Consider the following 22,093-nt stretch of genomic DNA (forward strand, 5'->3'; position numbering starts at 1 on the left):
CTTCACCAATTTAGGCAATCTCTGCGGCTAAACTTTTGGCATTGCTACTTATTATCCAAATCAACTTTTGCAACATTATTATTATGTCTCAATAATCAAAAGCAATATCATGAATGGAAACTTAGTATTAACCTAATTCTAGTATAATATTCTTACACCTAGCTTTTTAGTAGTGGGTCCCTCACCCATCCAAGGTTCCAACTGCACATAAATATAGCCACCTATTTTACACAGTTGTTGCCATGTAGCTTTCAGGCTTTGCCTATCACCTTCCCTTATAAAAGTATTAACAGTACAAATGGATTCGATTAATTTGAATTCAGTTTTATTTTTATCGGATTCAAATAATCCTTGTTGGATTTTTGGATTGAATTGTATGAGATAACAGGGTTTGATTGGAAATCGAGTCTACTTTGAATCACTCCTATCCGATCCAAATTATATATATTATTTATTTATAAATATGTTTTGTATTACATTTTATAATTTTTTAAATGGTGCCATATTAGAAATCCATTTTTTAAGAAAATGTTTGCCGTTTGATAAACCATTTTTCTGAAAATCGTTTTCTCAGACTAAGCCTGGGAAATCGGAAAATGTGTAGTATGAGTTGATGCTTTCCCATTTTTTCTACCATTGTTAATAATAATGATACCAAATAGAAAAATTGAAAAAATAACATCCATTCCAAACACCACCCTAGTTGACAATCTCACGAGTTACGCGAGCCAGTTGTCTCACTCGTGTGTAGGGTCCTCCATTGAATTCATCTCTGATTGATGCACGTGTTAGTACTGGGTAGCGTTATCAGTAGATGTTTTGTTGTCTACTTATCTTTACACCATTAAAACCTCTTGCATTGAGATGAAACGAGATTAAAAAAAAAATAATAATAATAATAACAGACAACCGGACAATGTAAGTAATTAGCAGGTGAGAGTGCAACTGCAGTGGAAGAGGAAGACGACTCAAGTGAAGATTCCAAGGACGCTGTTGTTGTTGTTGTGCTTCGGCCTCCGAGTTCCGAGTTTCGAGCTGCAAACAGGAGTCACAGACAGATTCACAGGCCCAAGTAGAATTAACAAAAGACAAAAACAAAAGACCCTTCGATCCGACATGTCCGCCACGTCATACTTTCCATTTCATCGGGAAAAGGAAAAAACCCGCTAAATTTATTTTCTTTCTTTATTAAAATAAATAAAAAAGCGGAAAATGAAAAGTAGATTCCACACCCCAACCCCTAAGCTTGAGTTTTCGGTTCTCTCTCTCTCTCTTGCGTCGTGCTGTCTTTTTCGTTCAAACCCCACTCCTTGAAAAACATTTTTCCTCTCACGCGGAGTCAGAAAACTGCTTCGGACTACTACCGTCTTTCAGTCTTTCTCTCCTTCGTCTGACTCCTCTCTTCTCTTCTCCGCTGCTTCGTCTTCCTTCTAACCGGTAAGAGAAGAATAGACTGTCTCCTACTTGCTTTTCTTTTTTGTTTAATTTTGTTGCCGAGTTTCGCAGTGAGGTTGTCTTTTCAATCATCGACAATATTCAGTTCATCAGACACTAGGATCTAGCTTTTCTTCAATTGGGGTTAGGCTTGGAATTTGGGTCTTTCTTTGAACAAGACTGACAGAAATGGAGGAGCTTCAAAGAGAAAACTCTCCTCCCTGGAGCGCCTCCTCCTTAGCTTCTAAGATTGAGAAACGAAGCCTTTAGCTGTCTTCGATGCTTTATACGGGTTTGGAATTTACGGCTAGGGTTTCTCCGTAAAGCTCAGCTGAACTGCTTGTAAGGCAAAACTATGAAGGGGCTTCTTAGTAGTATGTTGCCCGTTGGGGTTCCGATCCCTCACAGTCAGGATGAGGTCGAGTATTCGTTTGCTATGGAATACCACGGCCCTCCTGTTACCTACGATCTCCCACGTGCTGTCCCTATCGACATCAAACGGATTCCTACCGCTGCTGTGGTCGCCTCTTCCTCTCTTTCGGATAAGCTGTCCTTGCCGGTTGTCCAGCCACTCCTTGCTCCGGATCCTTCCGGCAAGAAGCACCCCAAAGAACTAATCCAAGGCTCGCGCAAGATTGTTTCTCCGACCTCCGTCATCACCTTTGATCAGAGAGATAGAGATGGTCCTGATTGCGGACTGTCCGGTGAATTTAGTAGCTCGGGCACGCTGGCCTTCTCGAATGGCCATGACCAGTCCTGTGAATTATCTGACGTGATTGATGATGGCTCGGACACGCTGGCCTTCTCGAATGGCCATGACCAGTCCTGTGAATTATCTGACGTGATTGATGATGGCTCGGGCACATTGGGTTTATCTAATGGCCATGAAGGTTCCCCCCAGTTATCAGGAGGAATAGGAGTCTCGGGTTCATTAGGGTGTTGTAATAACCGGGATGAATCACATGAATCATCATGTACCTCAGGTGCACTGCGGCCTTCCAGTGATTGCAAGGAGAGCTTAGATTTTCTAAATGACATCAATCCACCAGATTGGGGCTCCACCGAGTCGATGCAGAGCTCTCATTTTCTGTCCTCTGAGATTTCTTCCAGTAAGGGTGATGATTTCAATAACGATCCCGATTGTCATGCCAAACGAACATCAATTGTAACGTTTCTTGATGCTGAATCAAATGATTCAGTAAATGAGGAATTTGGTCCTGGCGAAGGTCAAGTCATCCAAGAACAGAGAGGACCTGGAACAAAGACAAAGAAAGGAGCATGTTATCGCTGTTCCAAAGGTAATCGGCTCACGGATAAGGAGGCCTGCTTTGTTTGCAATAAAAAGTATTGCAGTAACTGTGTGCTAAGAGCAATGGGGTCAATGCCAGAAGGAAGGAAATGTGTCACTTGCATTGGGTTACCTATTGATGAATCAAAGCGTGAGAGCTTGGGTAGATGCTCTCGAATGCTCAAAAGGCTGCTTAATGAGTTGGAAGTTCAACAGATTATGAATGCTGAGAAGTCATGCGAAAAGAATCAGCTACAGGCAGATCTTATTTATGTAAATGGGCAGAGGCTCCGTCCAGAGGAGTTGGTTTTATTGCAAAGCTGCCCAAACCCACCTAAGAAGCTAAAACCAGGAAGATATTGGTACGATAAAGTATCTGGGTTTTGGGGAAGGGTAAGCGTGGAATTCCTTTGACCTTTATGTTGGTTTTGTAAATAGCATTGCATATTTTGTAATTATATCTTTTAACTGAAATTTACAGGAGGGACAAAAGCCATGCAAGATTATTAGCCCCAATCTTAACGTTGGGGGTACCATTTCGGCAAATGCTAGCAATGGAAACACAAAGGTTTTCATAAATAACCGAGAGATTACCAAATCAGAATTGCGGATGCTTCAGGTTTTCTTTTCTTGGACGCAATTTTGTCATGCTGATATTGGCTAGCTTGACTCAACAACGGTTAAACTAAGCAAAGTTCTATTAACCTTTGCAGTTGGTAGGAGTCCAATGTGCCGGGAACCCTCACTTCTGGGTGAATGCAGATGGATCTTACCAGGAAGAGGGACAGAAGAACATAAAAGGGCATATATGGGGAAAGGTTCAGTCTAAACATGGTTTTGTATGTCTATCTCTTTCCTTATTCCTTGTCCTAGTTTTATTCATTTTTTTTGGTGGTGTACTTCTCAGGCTGGAATGAAACTTGTCTGTGCTGTACTGTCTCTACCCGTTCCTTCTAAAACTACAAATCCTTGTGGAGAAGAAGTAAACAATCTTGTCAACAGACCTGTTCCTTACTACCTTGAGCATAGAGCACTCCAAAAGATTCTTTTAACTGGATATTCTGGATGTGGGACAAGCACTATATTTAAACAGGTAACTCCTACTTGTATCTAGTTTTCTTTTTATTATTTTATTATTTATTTTTCATTATCTCATGATTTGCAAGTGTGCAACCTTAAATCAGGCTCTAACTGGTTAATAGAACTTATATTTTCAAGAGTAGCAATCCATAAATCACCACCATGAAGTGGCAATGTGGCATAAGAGCTTCTTACACAATTTGAATTCTGGCATTCATCCATTCATTGGGACTTATGGAGAGAAGTCTACTGAGGACAGACCCCTCTGTAGATGTTAAATTCATATTACAATATTCCGAGGCTATCCTTGCATCAATTGTTGAACGTTTCATTGCTTATTGTCTGCATCTGTCCTTTTTGTTGTTTTATGCAGTTGATCTGGATGGTTTTGGGGTTCATTGTCTTTTGTAGGACCTTACTGTCTTAATATATGCTGCTCATCCTCATTTCTCCTTGCCTAATCTTTAAAATAATTTTATTATCAACAAAATGGGTGGGAATTTTTAAAGATGAAATAGAAGTTCTGGACCTTGAAGAGGGGCCTTTCTTATCTCTAATCAAGTGATTTTGGTTAATGGGACTAGAGAAAACACAATTAGTCCCGCCCAGGCATTACTCTGTTGTCCTGGTCTGTCAGTCAAGTAACCATAAAAGTTAAGCTCAATGCTGTCCAATTAAGGCAAGACCAAAGCAGAGATCATCATCATCATCATCTAAACCTTGTCCAACTATATGGGATCAGCTACATAAATTCTGTTTTCCTATTCCATTCACTTTAGTGCCATATCCATTGTTAAATTATGATTGCTTAAATCACTAAGGAAGAGATATGACAATGAATTAAAGGGCTAGGCTTGGAAAATCGGCCTCTTGCAATGGAGTCCATAGATTCATCAAGAGATAATTGCTGGTTGCAGTGTGTCTCGATGATTTATCAAGGTCAAGTTGAAAAGGATCATGGTTATCTTTTGAGATCCTAGAATTTATTTCCTCCCAGATGCTCCATATGGAAGCAAGAGGCACACTTATCCAGACCCCTCTTACCAAATGGCCCAAGGCTGGCACCACAAGAAATTAAGATGTCCTTAGGATTACCTATCTAATCCTGAATATATATTTATAAAGTGACCACTGGAAAGCTATCACTAGGAAAGAATCAAATAACGAAGTGAAGTTTCATTGGTTCCCCAACTGCCTTGCATGTTGGACATACATGAAGAGATTTATCACTGTCCTTTTGTATCCCAAAACATGCTACTGCTATTGATCTTTTATGTGGTGACCTCCAATCAAAAGCCTTAATCTTAGGTAGTGTTTTTTTTTTCCCTTTATCAGCAAAACTTAGGTAGGGTCATTAGCTTCTAATTGGCTGCAAAGGGAGATTGTCGTTTCTTTGGAAACTTTATATAACACTATGAGGAAAGATATAGAAAGAGAAAAGTAGCATAGACTAGGAAGACCAGACCTTGTGATCCTTACCAACAAAAGGAATGAAGATCACTTAGCTGAGAGGATGGAACTGTATTTTTGGGTGTTCTGTGGCTTGGTGGAAGACCAAGTAAAGGATTGCTATTGGACTCCATATAACCAAGGAATCGAAAACATTAAATGTAAATTAGTCAAATAAAACCCAATTAAAAATTTAGAATTAGCAAAAGCCACCGGCAAATCAACTTTACATATGGGTACCACCAGCACTTCTTCATGGGTCGCTTCTTGAGGTGTCTTTTTCTTTCCTGGTCAGGTTTATGTTGTTTCCATCAGAGGCTTTACCCACCTTGATCAAATTATTTTCTTCTTGTACCAATAGCAGAACAAAAAGGAAAAAAACAAGAACTTAGTTTTTGTTACTACCAAATTCCTTAATAGCAATGGTGCAAGCATTGCTATTTAAATCAAGCTCATTACCCACTTTGGCATCATCTATAATGACAGATGCGCTAACTTCTATTTCCTTGCAAAAATTAGCAAGACATATTTCTTGGGTATAGAGCTGATATAAAAGCACTTCTTGAATACAGCTATACTCAGTGGAGAATCCTTTCTAACATTGTTTTTCTAGTTTATGAAATATAAAAAGTTGAAGTTTGAGAATAACTATGATGATTTTACTCATAAAAAAAGCTATGGTGGTTTTCTCATATTTTTCTAATGGATTTTAACTAGCTATCTGAAGATGTCCATAATTTATGTGGGTGGTGTTATGTTCTGTAGAAAAAAGAGAGTAATTATTGCTTGAAACAATTTGGCCTACAGTATTGATGAACCAAGAAATCTTAAAGGGGCTGACTCAAGTCAATAGTGTTCACTTCTTTGTTGAAAAATTTTGTCTTGAATGATGAATTGTGTTTGCCTTTTCTCCTGAACTTAAGGAACTGGCAGTGAGTCATTACGTTCTTATTTCAGGCCAAGATTTTGTATAACAAACCAGTCCCTTTCTCAGAGGATGAGCGCCAAGATATTAAGTTGATGATCCAGAGCAATGTATATAAGTATCTTGGTATATTGCTTGAGGGACGTGAACGTTTTGAGGAAGAAAGCCTGGATGAAATGAAGAAAAAGCAATCCCTTGATCAGTTTGATGATGTTGGTATGGAACTATTGTCTTTTTCCTTTTGGTTTTTTAATCTTAAAGTTATCCATTTTATTTTTTCAGTATTTTGGTCAAGGACACGCAGATGTTGTATGCTCATTGTTCAATGTGTTGTTTCACAAACTACTTATCATATATATATATATATATATATATATATATATATATATATTGATTCACAAACATATTCTTCGTAAATTGAATGAATAATTTGTAAGGGAAACTTTCCTGAAGAAGTATATAAAACCTTAAAACTCTAAAATCAATCTCTTAGCCTCCATTTGGTTTGTGGGAAGATTTGGGTGGGATGGGATGGCATGAGAAAGTGTGAATTCTTCATCTTCCATTGTTTGGTTAGACAAGGGAGAAATGGAGAGTAGTAGGAATATTCCTTTCCTATGTTTGATTTGTGAACAAATGTTGAGAAAAATACATTGGAACAAACTACATAAAAACAAAGTTTAAAACAAGCAGGGAACAGTGTTACAACCACCAATCCATACCAAAATGAGAAGAGAACAAAATTGGTTCAATTGAAGCAATCAAGCACTAATTGCTAAAATTACTTTGAAAGAGCACAACCCAAATCTGTACTATTGTATGCCCTCATAAACAGAACTGATTAAACATAGAATTTTCAGACTGTATTTAATATGAAGTAAGATAGAATGAAATGGGAATCAGTTTAGATACTTGCAGAATTAGACTCAAAGCATCAGTTTATGTGATTTACGTTAAAGCAAACTATGTAAATTTCATATGTTAGAACCAAATGAGAATCATTCTGGTACTTGGTTCTGTGATTCAGACTACCGTGCTTTCAATGATTCAGTGCTCAAATCAGCACAACACTCAGGCTGATTGAACACTACCTGAACCTCCTGATTAGAAAAGAAAAAATGAAGCACAGAAATAGAGGGGGTTCCCTCATTGCTTGACTTGACCGACTGAATGCTGTAAAATCTTATTCGGTCAGATCTGCATGAAGATAGTAAAAAGCAGGAAATGAAGAATATGAGAGAGAAACCTGATGCTTTCATTGTAAGTTGATTTTGAGGTTTCAGGCATCAATATTCAATGAGAATGGATGAAGTATCTTTGAGAGTGGAAGGGGCTAAGGCGGTGCAGTTAGGAACCACAATGAGCTGGATGGTTGGAGAAAAAAGATGTAGCAGAAAAGAACAAAATATAATGGGAACAGAAAAGAAGAGCTCTGATGCAGTAGGGCTAGAACAAACTATCATGAGAGAAAGAGAGAGAGAGAGAGAGAGGGAGGGATCCCAAGGAATCACTCCAAGGGTCCTAGAATCACTCTAGTATTTGTAGGAATCACTCCATAACTCCATACAGCAAGCCCACATGGGACTGGTCAAACTATCATGAGAGAGAGAGAGAGAGAGAGAGAGAGAGGGAGAGAGAGAGATCCCAAGGAGTCACTCCAAGGGTCCTAGAATCACTCTAGGGTTTGTAGGAATCACTCCATACAGCAAGCCCACATGGGACTGGTCAAAATGACGAAAATTCCCATACTGTCCAAATATGCAGAAATACAGAAAATTCCAAATTTGATTCTTCACCTCCTGCATTAAGCTCTCTCTCAAAGGTTACGGGATTTCCAGTCCGAGCTCCTGCATCTTAACTCGAGAGTGAAAGGGTCTGACAAGCCACAAAATCTTCTCTCAACTTTCCTTTCTCACTGGGGTTGCACTGTTTTGGTGCGATCCTGCATCCCAACTTGAGAAGTTACATCCCACAACTTTCTTGTTCCATCCACCTATATCTCGCTAAAGAAGCATGGGAAAATGGAATCCTTTAAGAATATTCCATGTTTCCTGGTAGTTTCTCACAAGCCAAGCGGAGACTTAAGTGAAATTCACATAAAAGACATCAATTATTTTCCTTATGCATCCACCACTACTGGTTTCTGAGAGTGTTGGTCTGGTTTACTTTATTTATCTACTATTATGTGGCCCCCAAACACCTTTGCTGTTTGTACACTCTTAATGCACTGCAATTTACACATATTAGGCATCAACTATTTCTAATGAATTATGTATCCACTATTTTTTTAAATTATTAAAGTTTAAGAACCATGTACATCTTTTTTTGTAGTTACATGTATATCTTTTTGTGCATAAAAGAACAAAAAATATATGTTCCCAATGTCTGCAAAAGGTCTTAAATTTGAAGACGTGAAAATCTTTCAATATTTATACTATAAAAGGTCATCTGTCTGTAATTGTATTTTCCTTGGATCACGTTTACTTGGCTCAAAAATACCATGGTTCTTTTCCTTGAACAAATCCCAGCAAATAAAAAATGATACTAGGTTCCACAAAATGTGTTTACTATGGTTTCTCGAACTTTTAGTTTCTGTGTATATTTAATGCGTTTTCCCCTGCCCCTTGTAGGGGTGATGAATTAGCCCCATCCCCTCCTATGTGTTTGAATTTTTTAATGGAGTATTTTTTTTCTGTAGTTTTAGTTGATTTATGGAGTATCTCTTGTAGTCAGTTTTTTAAATCAACTTTAACTTAAAGCATGTTTTAGACCTTTGATTTGATGTCTTGCTTATACCGAGGAATCTGAAAGTGAAATCTAATTAACAACAGGAAATGTCAAGGAGAATGAAGAAAAAACTATCTATTCCATTGGTCCAAGGTTGAAAGCATTCTCTGATTGGCTTCTCAAGGTTATGGTGTCAGGTAATTTGGAAGCCATTTTCCCAGCTGCTACTCGAGAATATGCACCATTGGTTGAGGAGCTGTGGAAGGATACAGCAATTCAGGCCACATACAAGCGGAGAAGTGAACTGCAAATGCTACCTGTTGCTATTTATTTCCTGGAGCATGTAAGTTAATGTTTTATTCTGCTGCTGGTTTTATCTGCATTGCAATTTTAGGCAGATTATGCTTATAATGTTGTTTCCTGTTAAATCTCCTGTCTCTATTCACCACATCTGATGGTTCTCCATGTAACTATGTTTCTTCTCGTCATGGGTTCAAATTTACAGAAAGGTGCTGATATGTAACATTATTTATTTATTTATTTATTTATTATTATTATTATTGTTATTATTATTATTATTATTATTATTATTATTATTATTATTATTATTATTATTATTATTATTATTATTGTTATTGTTATTTTGATATACTGCTCATACAAGCAAGCTATCTCCTAACAGATATACTTGACCACTCCAGAGATTTGGTTCTCTAATTGGGCATTTTCCATTTGGTACACATTCTGGGATCTTCACATCAAAATAGTGGATATTGGACACAAAGCTAAACATAATAGTACAACATTGCTTTGTAGTGAGCACTAAAACTGAATGTCTGCATGTTTAAAACCTAGTGGCGAAAGTAAGAACAGACTTGCTCAAATTGTTATAGTAAAAACCTGCATCTTTAAAACTCCATGAAATTGAATACAGTGGTGAATCTACACAAATTGGAATGCCAATCTTACAAACTTGACTGGTGTCACTTTTACTCAAAACTTGATTCATGCCACTTTCCCCTATTCTCTTTATCTTCTCTTTTATTTACCCAAGCTTATAAGATCTATGGTTAGGTCTGTATCCAGTCCACCCCTCCTAAGACCCCAGATAGATGGGATGGGAGTGGGACAAACATTTACATACAGATAAGGCTATGATATATATTGATAATTTTAGACTATGGTATTATTGTGTATCCCTCTGCATACAATCATTTTGTATATTTGCTTTTGGTTTACATTAATGAATGTACATTATTTTTCTGATTGAAAACATGCATTTATACTAAAGAAGAAAAGGTGTGAACTCCAAATGCAAGTCCAAGATGGAGAGGCCATAGAGGGAAGTCGGATCTAAGTGGATCTAGGGAAGGGTGGTGGTCTCTATGCTTTTTTTTTTTTTTTTTTTATCTGTGGAAGGGTCCTTTGGAGCTGATTTTTGGGTAGGTGCCTTTTGTATGGTGGTTCATGTATAGGAGATTTTTTGGTGCAGGGTTGGATTTTTCTGTATGCTGCTCCCAGCTATATTTAGTGTCTTTATTTTTGCCTATCTGGGTTGTTGCCTGTACAGAGCTTTTACACCTATTTTCTTTTCTTTTAATGCAATTTTGTTTTATTATGTAAAAGAGAAGGGAAAGTCTGTAAAGCCTATAGAGAGTAATTTATACAGGATAAGGAAATCTAGTAAAAAAGAATCACCGAGTTGTCAATGGGCCAACAGCATAAAACATATTCGCCTATAGGATTACTATAGATCCATTGATTTCTTCACACATCACAACCTCCGAGAGCTTTTTCTTATCAAAAGACAAAAAAGTTCCTTTTGTTCCCTATCTAGTTCTTTTCTATTTTTGGTACTGTATCTATGATGGCATTTGAAATTACAGGTTGAGCTGCTGAATCATGAAAGTGATTAGACCAATTGGTTTTCAAAACATAGTTGTGATACCACTATCATAGGTTTTGGGGACTCTGCATTGAGACAACATCAATAAGAATGTTGAGAAGCGATCTGCTTGGTGCTTGCCTTTTCCTTGGGTTTAGTGAAGGCTTAAGGGATTGAATAGCATTGTATTCTGATGGGAGGTGTAGTGGGGAATGAAATCTTGGTGGGTGCTAAGCACATATTCCCTTTGTACTTTATTAATTATGTTATGGATGTCAATAAAATGTATAGATGTTACCAATCAAAAAAATCTCTATTCTAAGCTTCCAAGTCAAATTTGTTTTGAGTCAGTGAAACCTGAAAGGTGGATACATTAAGGAAATGACAAGAATGCTGGGAGAGTGGGAGTGCATATAGGTGGGTGCCACATTCAACCATTGGTGAACCTTGTAAGATCAACTTGAAGAAATAATAACGAGATAAAGGGTTGGGTGGCTGAGACTGACCAAGTGGACCAGTAAAGGGGTGTTAAATCTTGGATATGTACAGAATCCTTTTATTCAAACCAATTAGCTGTTACCTATAAAAAATGATGCATGAAAAGGTTTGGGTTTCTTAAAAACCAACTGGACCAGAAAAGTCATTCTTCTAATCAGTCTGATTTGAGGGGGAGAAAGAAGGGAAAAGAAATGTCACTAACCCTATTGATAAAAAAAAAAGTCAATAACCCCATATAGATCTATACTATCACTTGAGGCTTGACTGCACTTGGGGATGCAACTTACAGAGAGGTTTCATTTGATGTAGCTTTGTTGTGCATTGCCAGTAATGGTAAGGGATGCAATTTTGATGAACTGTCAGAAAATGGCATGACTTTGCAAAGATGTAAAGCTATCTGGACCAAGGAGCCAAATTAGGAAATAAAATCTGAAAATTTAGTTACTCAGTTTCACTGTTGACATTAATGTTGTTTGTTTGCGGTGTAAAACCTCATTGATGTAAAAGTCCACCGCCGGTTTAGTTTTATTGGCGTTTGTTTGCAGTGTAAATCAAGATCGATGTAAAACTCCACTCCCGGTTCAGATTTGTTGGCATTTTGGATGGAATGGAGTTTTACATCGTAAATCGATCTAAAACCTCACTTATAATTGAGTTTTACATCGATTATCAATGTAAATACTACATCGATTATCAATGTAAATACTACAATAAAATCGATGTAATATTACATCAATAATCATGTTTTCTGAAGTTCAACAGTTTAGAGGTTTTATACCGTTTGGTGTGAAACTCCATTGGTGGGGTTTTACACCACAAACAAACACAGCCTAAATGACCAAGGTCACTGCAGATCCTATATATCCAGAGAACAAACTGATCCTGATCTTCAAGCAATTTTGTCTTCTTAGAAAGTTTTAACCATTCAATTTGTCTGTCTGGTTTGTTGATTGATTTGGTTTTCGTGTTCCTTTTCTCCCATATTTTCATATTTGAATTTCAATCAGTTTAGTGTAGGGAGACAAGTTATTGTAACTTATAACCATAATTTATGTAGATGCAGGTTCATTAGATTTCTAAATTTATCTTTCTCTTCAGGTTGTTGATATATCAAGAACAGATTATGAGCCCACCAATGAGGACATTCTACATGCTGAGGGGATAACTTCATCTAACGGACTTGCTTGCATGGATTTCTCGTTCCCCAAGTCAGCAAATGATGATGTTAATGAGACTGCTGATCATAATGATTCCTTGTTAAGGTTGGTAACCATGCTTCATGAATTGATTGTTGCTCCTGCTTGAATAGTAAAACCTACTTCATGAGTGGGTATAACCTAGGACACTTTATTAGCCAACATCCAATCATTGGATGATCTAATTGATCTGATTCTTTTGGATGCCAAAGAGCAAATGATTAGTGGAGATGCCTACTGAACTAGCATTTGTTGAGATCCTATTGCTGTGATCCATAAAAATTTGGCTCCTCCACCCACACATTTGGAACATATTTAATTTAGGTGCTAAATAGTAGAGTTCACAAGTTGGCTTCCCAAAGAATGGAAGTGTGAGGATTGAAGTGTCCCAAAGAACGGAAGCGAGGATTGAAGTGGATCCAGTTCCATCCTAAATTTCCTCTATTTGGTGATGATGAAGATTTTTGACAGTATTTTATCGATACTGTTATGGTTGTGCCTTGAATTCTTTGTTGCAACCCGCTCCGAATTAAGTTGAGAAAAACCTGAAGGCAAAATTTCATAGTGGTTTTTGGTGGAAGCATAGGGTAGGTACAGACCCAATCCATATTTAGCTTATGGGTCCAAACAGAATACGAAGAGCTATGTATTTCGAGGGTTTTCTCTCTTGTATGCCTAGTCTTTTGTCTGTGAGAGAAGTGAGAGACTTAGGGTGTATTTGGGGTTTAGGATTTTCTGAGTGAAGTTGCGTGTACAACTCTGTATTCCTCTCCATGACAGATTACATAGTGGATTTCTGCTCCTCCTTTGCTGGTGGATATAGGCTATAAGCCGAACCACATAAATCTGTATTTCTAGGTTTTGTGCAACAGATATGTATCACCGGTCTTTGCTAACATTTTATTGATTGGTAATTTGCAGGTACCAACTAATTAGAGTACATGCAAAAGGCCTCGGAGAAAATTGCAAGTGGCTGGAGATGTTTGAAGATATTCGACTTGTCATCTTTTGTGTTTCATTGAGCGACTATGATCAATTCTGTGATGACGGCAGTGGGTCATTTGTGAACAAGATGTTGGCAAGCAAGAGGCTCTTTGAAAGCATCGTCTCTCATCCAACCTTTGATCAGATGGAATTTCTTCTGATACTCGACAAGTTTGATCTGCTAGAGGAGAAGATTGAACAGGTCCCGCTAACCAGATGTGAGTGGTTTGATGACTTCAATCCAGTGAGAAGTCATCATAGTTCCAACAGAAACAGTAACAGTGTCAATAGTAATCCCTCGCTCTCTCAGCTTGCTTTCTACTACATAGCCATAAAGTTCAAGAGACTCTTCAATTCTCTTACTGGACGTAAGCTGTATGTTTCTCTAGCGAATGCATGGGAGCCTGCTACCGTTGATGAAGCTCTCAGATATGCAAAGGAGATTCTGAAGTGGGATGAAGAGAGAGAGAACTTAAGTATGAATGAGCTATCAAATTACAGTACTGAGGCAAGCTCCTTCTCTCACTGATGTCTAGATGGAAGTAGCTTGTAAATGGGTCTGTTTATCAATGCCCAGTGTATATATATTGGTGTATAGGAAAAGTAAAGATGAATTACATTCCACGAGCAATTACAACCCTATTTTGGGGCATGGGATTAACCAAAGGATGCTCTTCCAGCCTTGGGATTGAGTATTATCTCCTATGACAAAATTATTGCTTTGCAAAACTCATTTAACCACCATATTTCTTCGGTTGTCATTTAACATTTTATAGGAAATACATTTCATTAAAGTTCATAAGAATTCTGATGGGCTGAATGGCTAAAATCATCAAATTGGCGTTGATTCTGTGGATGGAAAACATTGCATTTGAAATCCATTTGGAGTCTTGAATAATCTTCTCCACGTGGGGATGGAAAACATTGTCGTTGAATGCTTTCTATCTTTCGGGTCCTGACTGAGGCTGTGAGACGTTTCCCTGCCATTTTTTAAAATAAAAGTGCAGTTTTTATTTCGTGTCATTGACTGCAACTTATTCCAGCATGACTATTGATTGATTAGAGAGGTTATTAAAGAGTACGTATTTCATTAGACTCACTTGGAAGATGAGATTTTCCGTTGTAACTTGGCTTTCGTAGCCTACATAGTGGGAAGAGTGATTCGTCTTCAGAATGCATGCATGAAGACCAACGCAAATGCCCAGAGCCCACTTTGGTTACTGGGAAAGTGCACGAGAATGACCTCTGAATGATTCAGTTTGTTGAAGTTTAGTTGGAACATGCATTCGTGCACTTCTACTGCCAACTGAGTCAAGCTCGGAACCCAGAGGAATGATTGCATCTCCTTCTAGAATTCTTAGGATCTAATCATTCAAAATGAAAATTAGTCAGTATAATGGACCAACACACCCTGAGAAGCAGAGACGAAAGTGTTGTGTGTGGCACAGAGGGAAGTCAGAAACGGAATTCAGTCTGGTCTGTACTCTGTAGCATTACCTTCGACATAGGAGGTCTGAATTCTGGGTCTTGGCATAGGCACAATGAAGTAGCATGAGCCATGGCTTGAAGCTGGTATGTATGAGTATAACTATGCAATTGGTCCAAGTCCAAGCGCGGATCCAGCAATTGATAATTAATTGTTAAGGCATGGCTTTGTTCTAGGGCCAGCATGGAGAGGGATAGATCTGCTGGGAACTGATTCGCATTTTGACGAGTTAAGTCGATTGTTCTTCGCCCTGTAATTAGCTCTAGTAACACCATGCCAAATGCATATACATCAGCTTTCTCTGTGAGTTTTGCGCCATCAGTGTACTCCGGTGCAAGATACCTGGAAATGAATTTGTATTAGAATATTAGTGCAACGGTGCAACCGCTACCTACTATGCCTATAATGCAACAGAAATCCTGAGCAGTTTCTTAGGGCTTCCCACCCTTTGGCCTCGATCGTTTGTCAATCGGGTAATTGATCACGATCCCTGTGTTGTGTTCTTATGCTTCTATTCTTGGTCCCATGGTAATCGAATTTTTCCAAGGGTATCTATCAATTACCCCTCCATCGAGGGTGGATAAGTTATTTATCCTTCTACTGATAATGCTAATCCCCTCCCACTTACCTCTTTACCTGGGTAAGTGAAAACGCACAGCACCACTGGCACCGACTAAACTCTGCTTAGCCAAGTAAGTGAAAACGAACTGGGCCTTTGCGTTACTGATAATTAAACAAATGTAGACTTTCTTTATGAATACAGGGAATAAGTATCAGGCGGAGAGATTGAATATTGTGATTACCCTAGAGTTCCAATCGCACACGTGTCGGCACCAATATCCCATGATGGTTGCCACCTGGCCAGTCCAAAATCTCCAACCTAACAAATCAAAGGGTTAGACGTTAATGTTTGGACTATTTTCCAACTTGATCAAAGTATTCCTCTTTAATGGTATGCACATGGCAAGCTTGAGCTGGGATACACAGCCACACAGGCTTCCTACTCGAGTTTTGTAATAATAATTTTAGCCAATGAAAGGAGGACAGTATAGAAAAAAAAAATTCTTTTAGGGTCCATTTGATTCGCAAGTTGAAATTAGAATGAAATTCTTCAAAATTGGAATTGAAGTGGTCTATTCTCATAATCTATTTGGTTCAGACAGGAATGAGAATGAAAATTAGAATCACCAGAAATAAAATTTCATTCACAAGGGAGAGGCAGGGAATAATCATCCCTCAAATGGGAGAATGTCATTCCAGTAGGAATGAGAATAGAATTTCGATTCTACCCAGCCAAACAGTTAGAGTTGGAATAGTTCATTCTAATTCCGATTCCAAACACCTATTCCTTCAAAACAAACGGGTCATTATCCGATTCTACCCAGCCAAACAGTTAGAATGGGAATAGCCCATTCCAATTCCGATTCCAAACCCCTATTCCTGCAAAACAAACGGGTCCTTATTCATTTCCAACCAGCAGGAGTCGTATCAACAAATCAAGAGACAAAACAAAATCAAGTACCAGTGGTTCGAAATCATGGGTGAGGAGGATATTGCTCGGGCGCATATCTCTGTGCACAATGCACCCAACCCTGCAGTCCTCGTGAAGATATCTTAAACCTCTTGCTGCTCCAATTGCTATCTTAAGACGCGAGTTCCAATCTAAAGGAGAGCTCTCATTTTCTGCGCACAAAACATACACACATTGAGAAAGTACGAAACTTTTACCATATGGCACCTTCATTAAGTCATGACCCTACATACATTCTATCTGCATTGACAAATACCATCCACATAGATTTAGGGTCCATTTGATTCTCTGCATTAATAAATACCATCCACATAGATTTAGAGTACATTCGGTTCACAGTCAATTAGAATCGGATTGCTTGGTTTTTATAGTCTGTTTGTTCAGATATGAACTGGAATGGGAATTAGAATTAATTAGAACTAATGGAAGAGAGGGGAGGGATTCTAATTCCGCCCAATCAAACAGTTAAATTTGGAATCGCCGGTTTTGGTTCCATATTCTATTCCTGCAAACCAAACAGATCCTTATTTATATGCAGAGGAAGAAACTGGAAAAAATAAAGAGTTTACCGTGTAAGTGGAATTCCAAGGAGCCGTTGCAGACGTACTCATAGACCAATACCCTCCTTCCATCCTCAACACAGAAGCCAATCAGCATCACAACATTCCTCTGTTGTGCACAACTCAATACCTCAACTTCCCTACAGAAATCGGCATCTCCTTCCAACCCAGACACTTTCAGCTGCTTCAGAGCTACCACCTGACCATCTCTCAACACCCCTCTGTGAACCAAACTGAACCTACCTTCAGCTAAGAAATTCACCTCCGAAAACCCATCTGTAGCTTCCTCAAGCTCTCTGTAGTCAAAGCATCTGGGTGGTCTTCCGAAAATCGGCCCTTTGTGCTGACATATTGAACATAGAGGAGGAGGTGCCGAAGATGTTCTGCTCAAAGACATTGCATCTCTGACGTCGGAGTTGACAGCGTAGTCTCTTTGGTGGCTTTGGTTATCTCTGAATGATTGGAGCCTTGTCTCTCTGCCAAGTTGAATGAACTTTTCAAGCAGTGCTCGAGAAGGCTGGGGTTTGGTGCTGTGGGTATTCTTGTAGTTTCTGATAGTCGAGCTCCGTTTATCGACGGTGTGGCTTTCGGGAACCCAATGGACATTCTTCTGGTTACGAGCCGCCGATGGCGTAGAATTTGTAAACAGAGAGATCAGAGCATCGCCACCCGAGTCAATTACAATGAAACGGTTATCCGAGCCTACTCGTTCATTTAGAGATCCAGGTTTTCTCTCGTTGAGACCTTCAAAGAAAGGGGAAGCACCTTTGTTGTTGGAACTCGAAACCCAAATTTCTCTAGTGGTGGTGGTGCTGGTGGTCCTGGAGAAGGAAGTTTTCTTATCTTCGGGGCTGCTCACAGGGGTTGAGTGCTTGATCCTGACGTCCGGCGACTTCTCGTCATCGGATTCTGGAGTTGAGAAGGAAGAGATAGGGGGTTGGACTTCATATGAGCTTTCTAATTTGAGCCTGAGTATTTTAGGTTGAGAACGCCTCATCACTACAATGTTGCAGTGGAGTTGCTCCATACAATGCTTCTCTTCCTGCTTCAGTTGTCTGTGACTGACAAAACAAACACATGCACACAGGGAAAGAAATGTGAAGATTTCCCCCCAAAAAAAAAGTGAGTACTGATTATAGAAAAACGACATTCCTTTTGATTTTCGATATTTTGTAAACAGAGGATGAAATTTTGGGTTTATATATTCTAATATTTATATATTTTTAACTATTTAAAATTGTTTTAAGAGGGTGTAATGTTAAGTTTAGAAGTGCTTATTTGAGAAATAAGTGAAGTGTTCATGAGCATTTGAAAAAAAAAAGACTTATTTTAAATAGGGATAGTATAGATATTTTCAAAATGATGTGGAATCAAAACAGGCAGAAAGGAAATAAGTGATTATTGAATAAGCATTTAAAAATAAGCACAAGTTTTGGCTTCTCTGAACAAATGCTTATTCTCTTATTTCAGGCTTATTTCTAAAACGCCAATAAGTACTTATTGGTATAGTCTAGTCCAAAATAAATGTTTATTTGAATAAATACTTATTTTTATTTTTAAGTACTTCCAAACTAGGTATAAGACCGAAATTTATTTTCTATTGAGTCTCATTTTTCATTGAGTTGTTTCAAGGGGTTCATGCCATTTAAGGATTTGTAACTCTGTATAAAAGGACAAATTTAATTAAAAAACAAAATCCTAAAAGATTAAACAAATCCAGCAACAACTGTGACAACAATAAAGAACAGAAAGTAATACTTTGGTGAGATTACTTGTCTAAAACGACCCAACTAGCTCCAGCCTTCTTTGATTCTGCAGCCACCACTCCACCGGGTGAAGCTGATACCACCTTGATGCTTACTCTAACCTACAGTCACCACCACCCAACCCATCATCATTGTTAATTGTTAGCAGCATCCCGTATTAATTTCCCATTCGATATTCCGTTCAGACAATGGATGCTTTCATTTAAATCAGCTTAGGATCCGTTTAGGTAAACCACTACCAATAAATTAGTGTGCAGAAACTTCAATTTAGCAGGCTTGGTGTATTTGTTTCATTTCTGACAATTAGAAAGAAAATGACATCAATCAAGGTATTGTTTGTACTGTGGATGTTTTTTTAATAAATAATTAAATATTTTGTATGAATTTGTCTTGAAAAAGGAAAAAAAAATGATTGATAAATGTATTTTTTGTGCTTTTGATAACCAGGTACCATTATACACCACATATAAGCACAGTAAAGAAGATGGTCTTTGGTATGGTTTCCCTCCACCTGAAACAATGGTGTCAGCTCATGGATATATACGCATATATCCGGAAATGCTATTTGGTAAAATGATTTATCAAATAAACATTTGTCTCAGCTTGTGTGAATCAATCATTTGGAAAAAGCTTCATTTTAATATTTCTCTCAACACCAAAGTATTTATTTATTGTTTTTTCTTATGGGGTGCCTAATGATGTGTAATGACACCTAGTTATCAAACACTAAGGGGCTGTTTGGCATGTCTTTTTGCACGGTCTTTTGGCTGTTTACAAGTTGGAAAGGCCAAAAATCGGTCTATTCTCGAAAGATCTAATTGCCAAAAGACACACAAAGCCCATTTTGTACTGATTTCAGGAAGCTCTAAATGAAGATTTCTGTGTCTTTCACGTTTTAATCTCGCGGGGAAAGACCCGAAATGCGCACGAAAAGACACACGTCTACCAAATGGTCTTCGGGCTGCCCAGATCTTATATTAAAAGCTTAGTATGTCTATTGAAGCTACGAGAAGATCTTTTAAAAAATACTTGCCAAACAGGCCCTAAAATTTTTAGTGATAGAAAAATATTATCAAATACAAACGTTTTTCAAATAAACGAAAATCATACTAAACATCTCCTAAAAATTATAGTATTTGAAAAAGCATTAAAATGAAACTTTCTTCAATGATTGAGCTCTTAAACAAATCGAAACAAATTTATTTAATAAATGTTCATTGCAGAATAAACCACTATATAACAATGATATGACTAAACATCTCCTAAAAATTATAGTATTTGAAAAAGCATTAAAATGAAACTTTCTTCAATGATTGAGCTCTTAAACAAATCGAAACAAATTTATTTAATAAATGTTCATTGCAGAATAAACCACTATATAACAATGATATGACTAAACATCTCCTAAAAATTATAGTATTTGAAAAAGCATTAAAATGAAACTTTCTTCAATGATTGAGCTCTTAAACAAATCGAAACAAATTTATTTAATAAATGTTCATTGCAGAATAAACCACTATATAACAATGATATGACACTATTTTCAAATAAATGGCAAGGGAACCAAACACGATCTAAGGTCTCAGACAGTGAGCGGTAGTGTGATACTGAGGAGCCTATGCAAATTTCTTGACTGTTAGTGGGTGGACCCAAATGTTACATTGGTTGGACCGTTGGAGTCTGTCAAACAGCCGTTGCTTGCTGCACCGATTAACTGACAACAACCTAGAGCCAACTCAGCTAAAATATTCTCCATATTTTCCTACCCACTGTTCATGGTTTCTCGAAGCAAACAGCCCCTTTTTGGTTTTTTTTTCGTTAAGATTCCGTTTCTCAAGTGACGTCAAAACTTATTGCCGGTCAGTCAGATCCCGGCGTCTGAGTCGTGACAGACTCTGACACACCCAATCAAGTGTTGTCAGACCATTGGGACACCGATTCTTTTGATTCACATAATGCTTATGGATGCAAAGATATAAGCAAGTTTGGTCGAACAGTTTGGTTTTTGGTAAATTGTGCCTCTCACCTGGTTTTGGTCGTGAACTTGGAGCATCATCTTGGAACAATACTCTGAGATCTGGCATTTCCAGTCGGAAGACTTCTCCCATTGACGGCTCCCACAATCTCCGCTCAATCTCGGAAAACCCCATAATTTCCGACCTGCATCATGAGCACAATATTATGATTATAAGCAATTAATTAAGCACACACCAACAGACTAACACGCCCAGAGAGAGAGAGAGAGAACAGAAAGCTCAGTGAATTACCTCTGTTTTTCTCGGGGGGAAGGATAGCGAGCAACGTAGTGCAATCTCCGGGACGAACGATGCAGGACAGTGCCCAAGCCAGTGCAGTCTTGGAAATGTCCTTCTCAGCTCTGACGGCCACTATTACGTGCTCTGAAATCCTCTTTTCAGTGTACTGATCTCCATCTGCTCCTCTTTTTCCAACATGGGGCGACCATGTTGTATCCACCGGAAACATGAGCTCCTCTGAAGTTTTGGAACACCGGAAAATGCGACGGAATTATATTGAAGAAAGAAAAAACCTAGCTTAGAACAAGAAAAAGAAGAAAGAGAAAGGACACAGGAATTCTTTCTTGCCTTCTTTGTTGGTGTGCTATAAATATATAGATTACATGCGAACATTTAAAAACTGGGCCTAAACATAAATCCAGAGTTAGTTAACCATGGTTAAGTGTCTGCCTGGCACCTGCCCTGAGGAGTAGAGCTGGCAGTAAGATCATTCATGATAAAATGAAATTTTAGTGGTCTGATCTCTGATTTTCATAATTCACTCTGTCAAGTTTATTGTTTTTTTTTTTTGTATTTTAATTTGTTGGACATTTATGGTTTGTGGGTGGAAGAGTTAAGTGTCCATTTTTCACTTTGTTTTTTATAGAGAACAGTGGTTGTATATGGAGGTAAAGTCTAGGGATGGCATTTTTTTTTATCTTACGTAGTGATCATCTGGCCTAATGGGGAGTATTTTTTTTTTTTTCTTCTTGAAAATAAATTTTGGGGTGGAATGAAGTTTGGGGTTTTACAATCCGCATAGGGGTACGGTATTAGGATAAATCAGACCTACATATTATTGGAAAGCAGATTAATTTCTTTACTAGGTTTTGAATGTAATAATATTTTGAATTTTATGTAAAGAATAATTGATAGTTTATGTTTTTTTACATGTTTAATCAAATAATTGGAATTTTTTGTGTTTGTTTATGTTATATTACTATTTTACTTATTTATTACTTATACATAACACAAAATAATAGGAAATTA

The 22,093-nt window shown here is 37.9% G+C and overlaps 2 protein-coding genes across 2 annotated transcripts; one reads left to right on the forward strand and one right to left on the reverse strand.

Annotated features, from left to right (window-relative positions):
• Positions 1–1,256: 1,256 nt before the first annotated feature.
• Positions 1,257–14,271, forward strand: LOC148849191 (extra-large guanine nucleotide-binding protein 1-like). The gene is made up of 8 exons (XM_088950928.1): positions 1,257–3,115; positions 3,204–3,341; positions 3,436–3,540; positions 3,630–3,815; positions 6,209–6,392; positions 9,008–9,246; positions 12,385–12,548; positions 13,404–14,271. Exons 1-8 carry the CDS (start codon positions 1,790–1,792, stop codon positions 13,993–13,995), a joined length of 2,934 nt encoding a protein of 977 aa, XP_088807054.1. The 5' UTR covers positions 1,257–1,789; the 3' UTR covers positions 13,996–14,271.
• LOC148849192 (inactive protein kinase SELMODRAFT_444075-like) lies at positions 14,200–21,432 on the reverse strand. The gene is made up of 9 exons (XM_088950929.1): positions 21,077–21,432; positions 20,836–20,969; positions 18,816–18,910; positions 17,053–18,104; positions 16,475–16,635; positions 15,756–15,832; positions 14,964–15,294; positions 14,567–14,830; positions 14,200–14,446 (listed from the first exon to the last, which is right to left on the reverse strand). Exons 1-8 carry the CDS (start codon positions 21,291–21,293, stop codon positions 14,684–14,686), a joined length of 2,214 nt encoding a protein of 737 aa, XP_088807055.1. The 5' UTR covers positions 21,294–21,432; the 3' UTR covers positions 14,200–14,446; positions 14,567–14,683.
• Positions 21,433–22,093: the final 661 nt, after the last annotated feature.

The sequence above is a fragment of the Nelumbo lutea genome, chromosome 6 (genome assembly GCF_056320005.1).
Source record: "Nelumbo lutea isolate HS-2025 chromosome 6, American lotus-T2T, whole genome shotgun sequence".
Taxonomy (NCBI): Eukaryota; Viridiplantae; Streptophyta; class Magnoliopsida; order Proteales; family Nelumbonaceae; genus Nelumbo; species Nelumbo lutea.

Coding starts and splice junctions, on each gene's coding strand:
- LOC148849191 (XM_088950928.1), top strand. CDS start 1,790: ATGAAGGGGCTTCTTAGTAGTATGTTGCCCGTTGGGGTTCCGATCCCT. Junction 3,116..3,203: donor TATCTGGGTTTTGGGGAAGG/GTAAGCGTGGAA, acceptor TGAAATTTACAG/GAGGGACAAAAGCCATGCAA. Junction 3,816..6,208: donor CAAGCACTATATTTAAACAG/GTAACTCCTACT, acceptor TTCTTATTTCAG/GCCAAGATTTTGTATAACAA.
- LOC148849192 (XM_088950929.1), bottom strand. CDS start 21,293: ATGTTTCCGGTGGATACAACATGGTCGCCCCATGTTGGAAAAAGAGGA. Junction 20,970..21,076: donor TCCCCCCGAGAAAAACAGAG/GTAATTCACTGA, acceptor CTCATGATGCAG/GTCGGAAATTATGGGGTTTT. Junction 14,831..14,963: donor TCAGACCTCCTATGTCGAAG/GTAATGCTACAG, acceptor TTGAATGATTAG/ATCCTAAGAATTCTAGAAGG.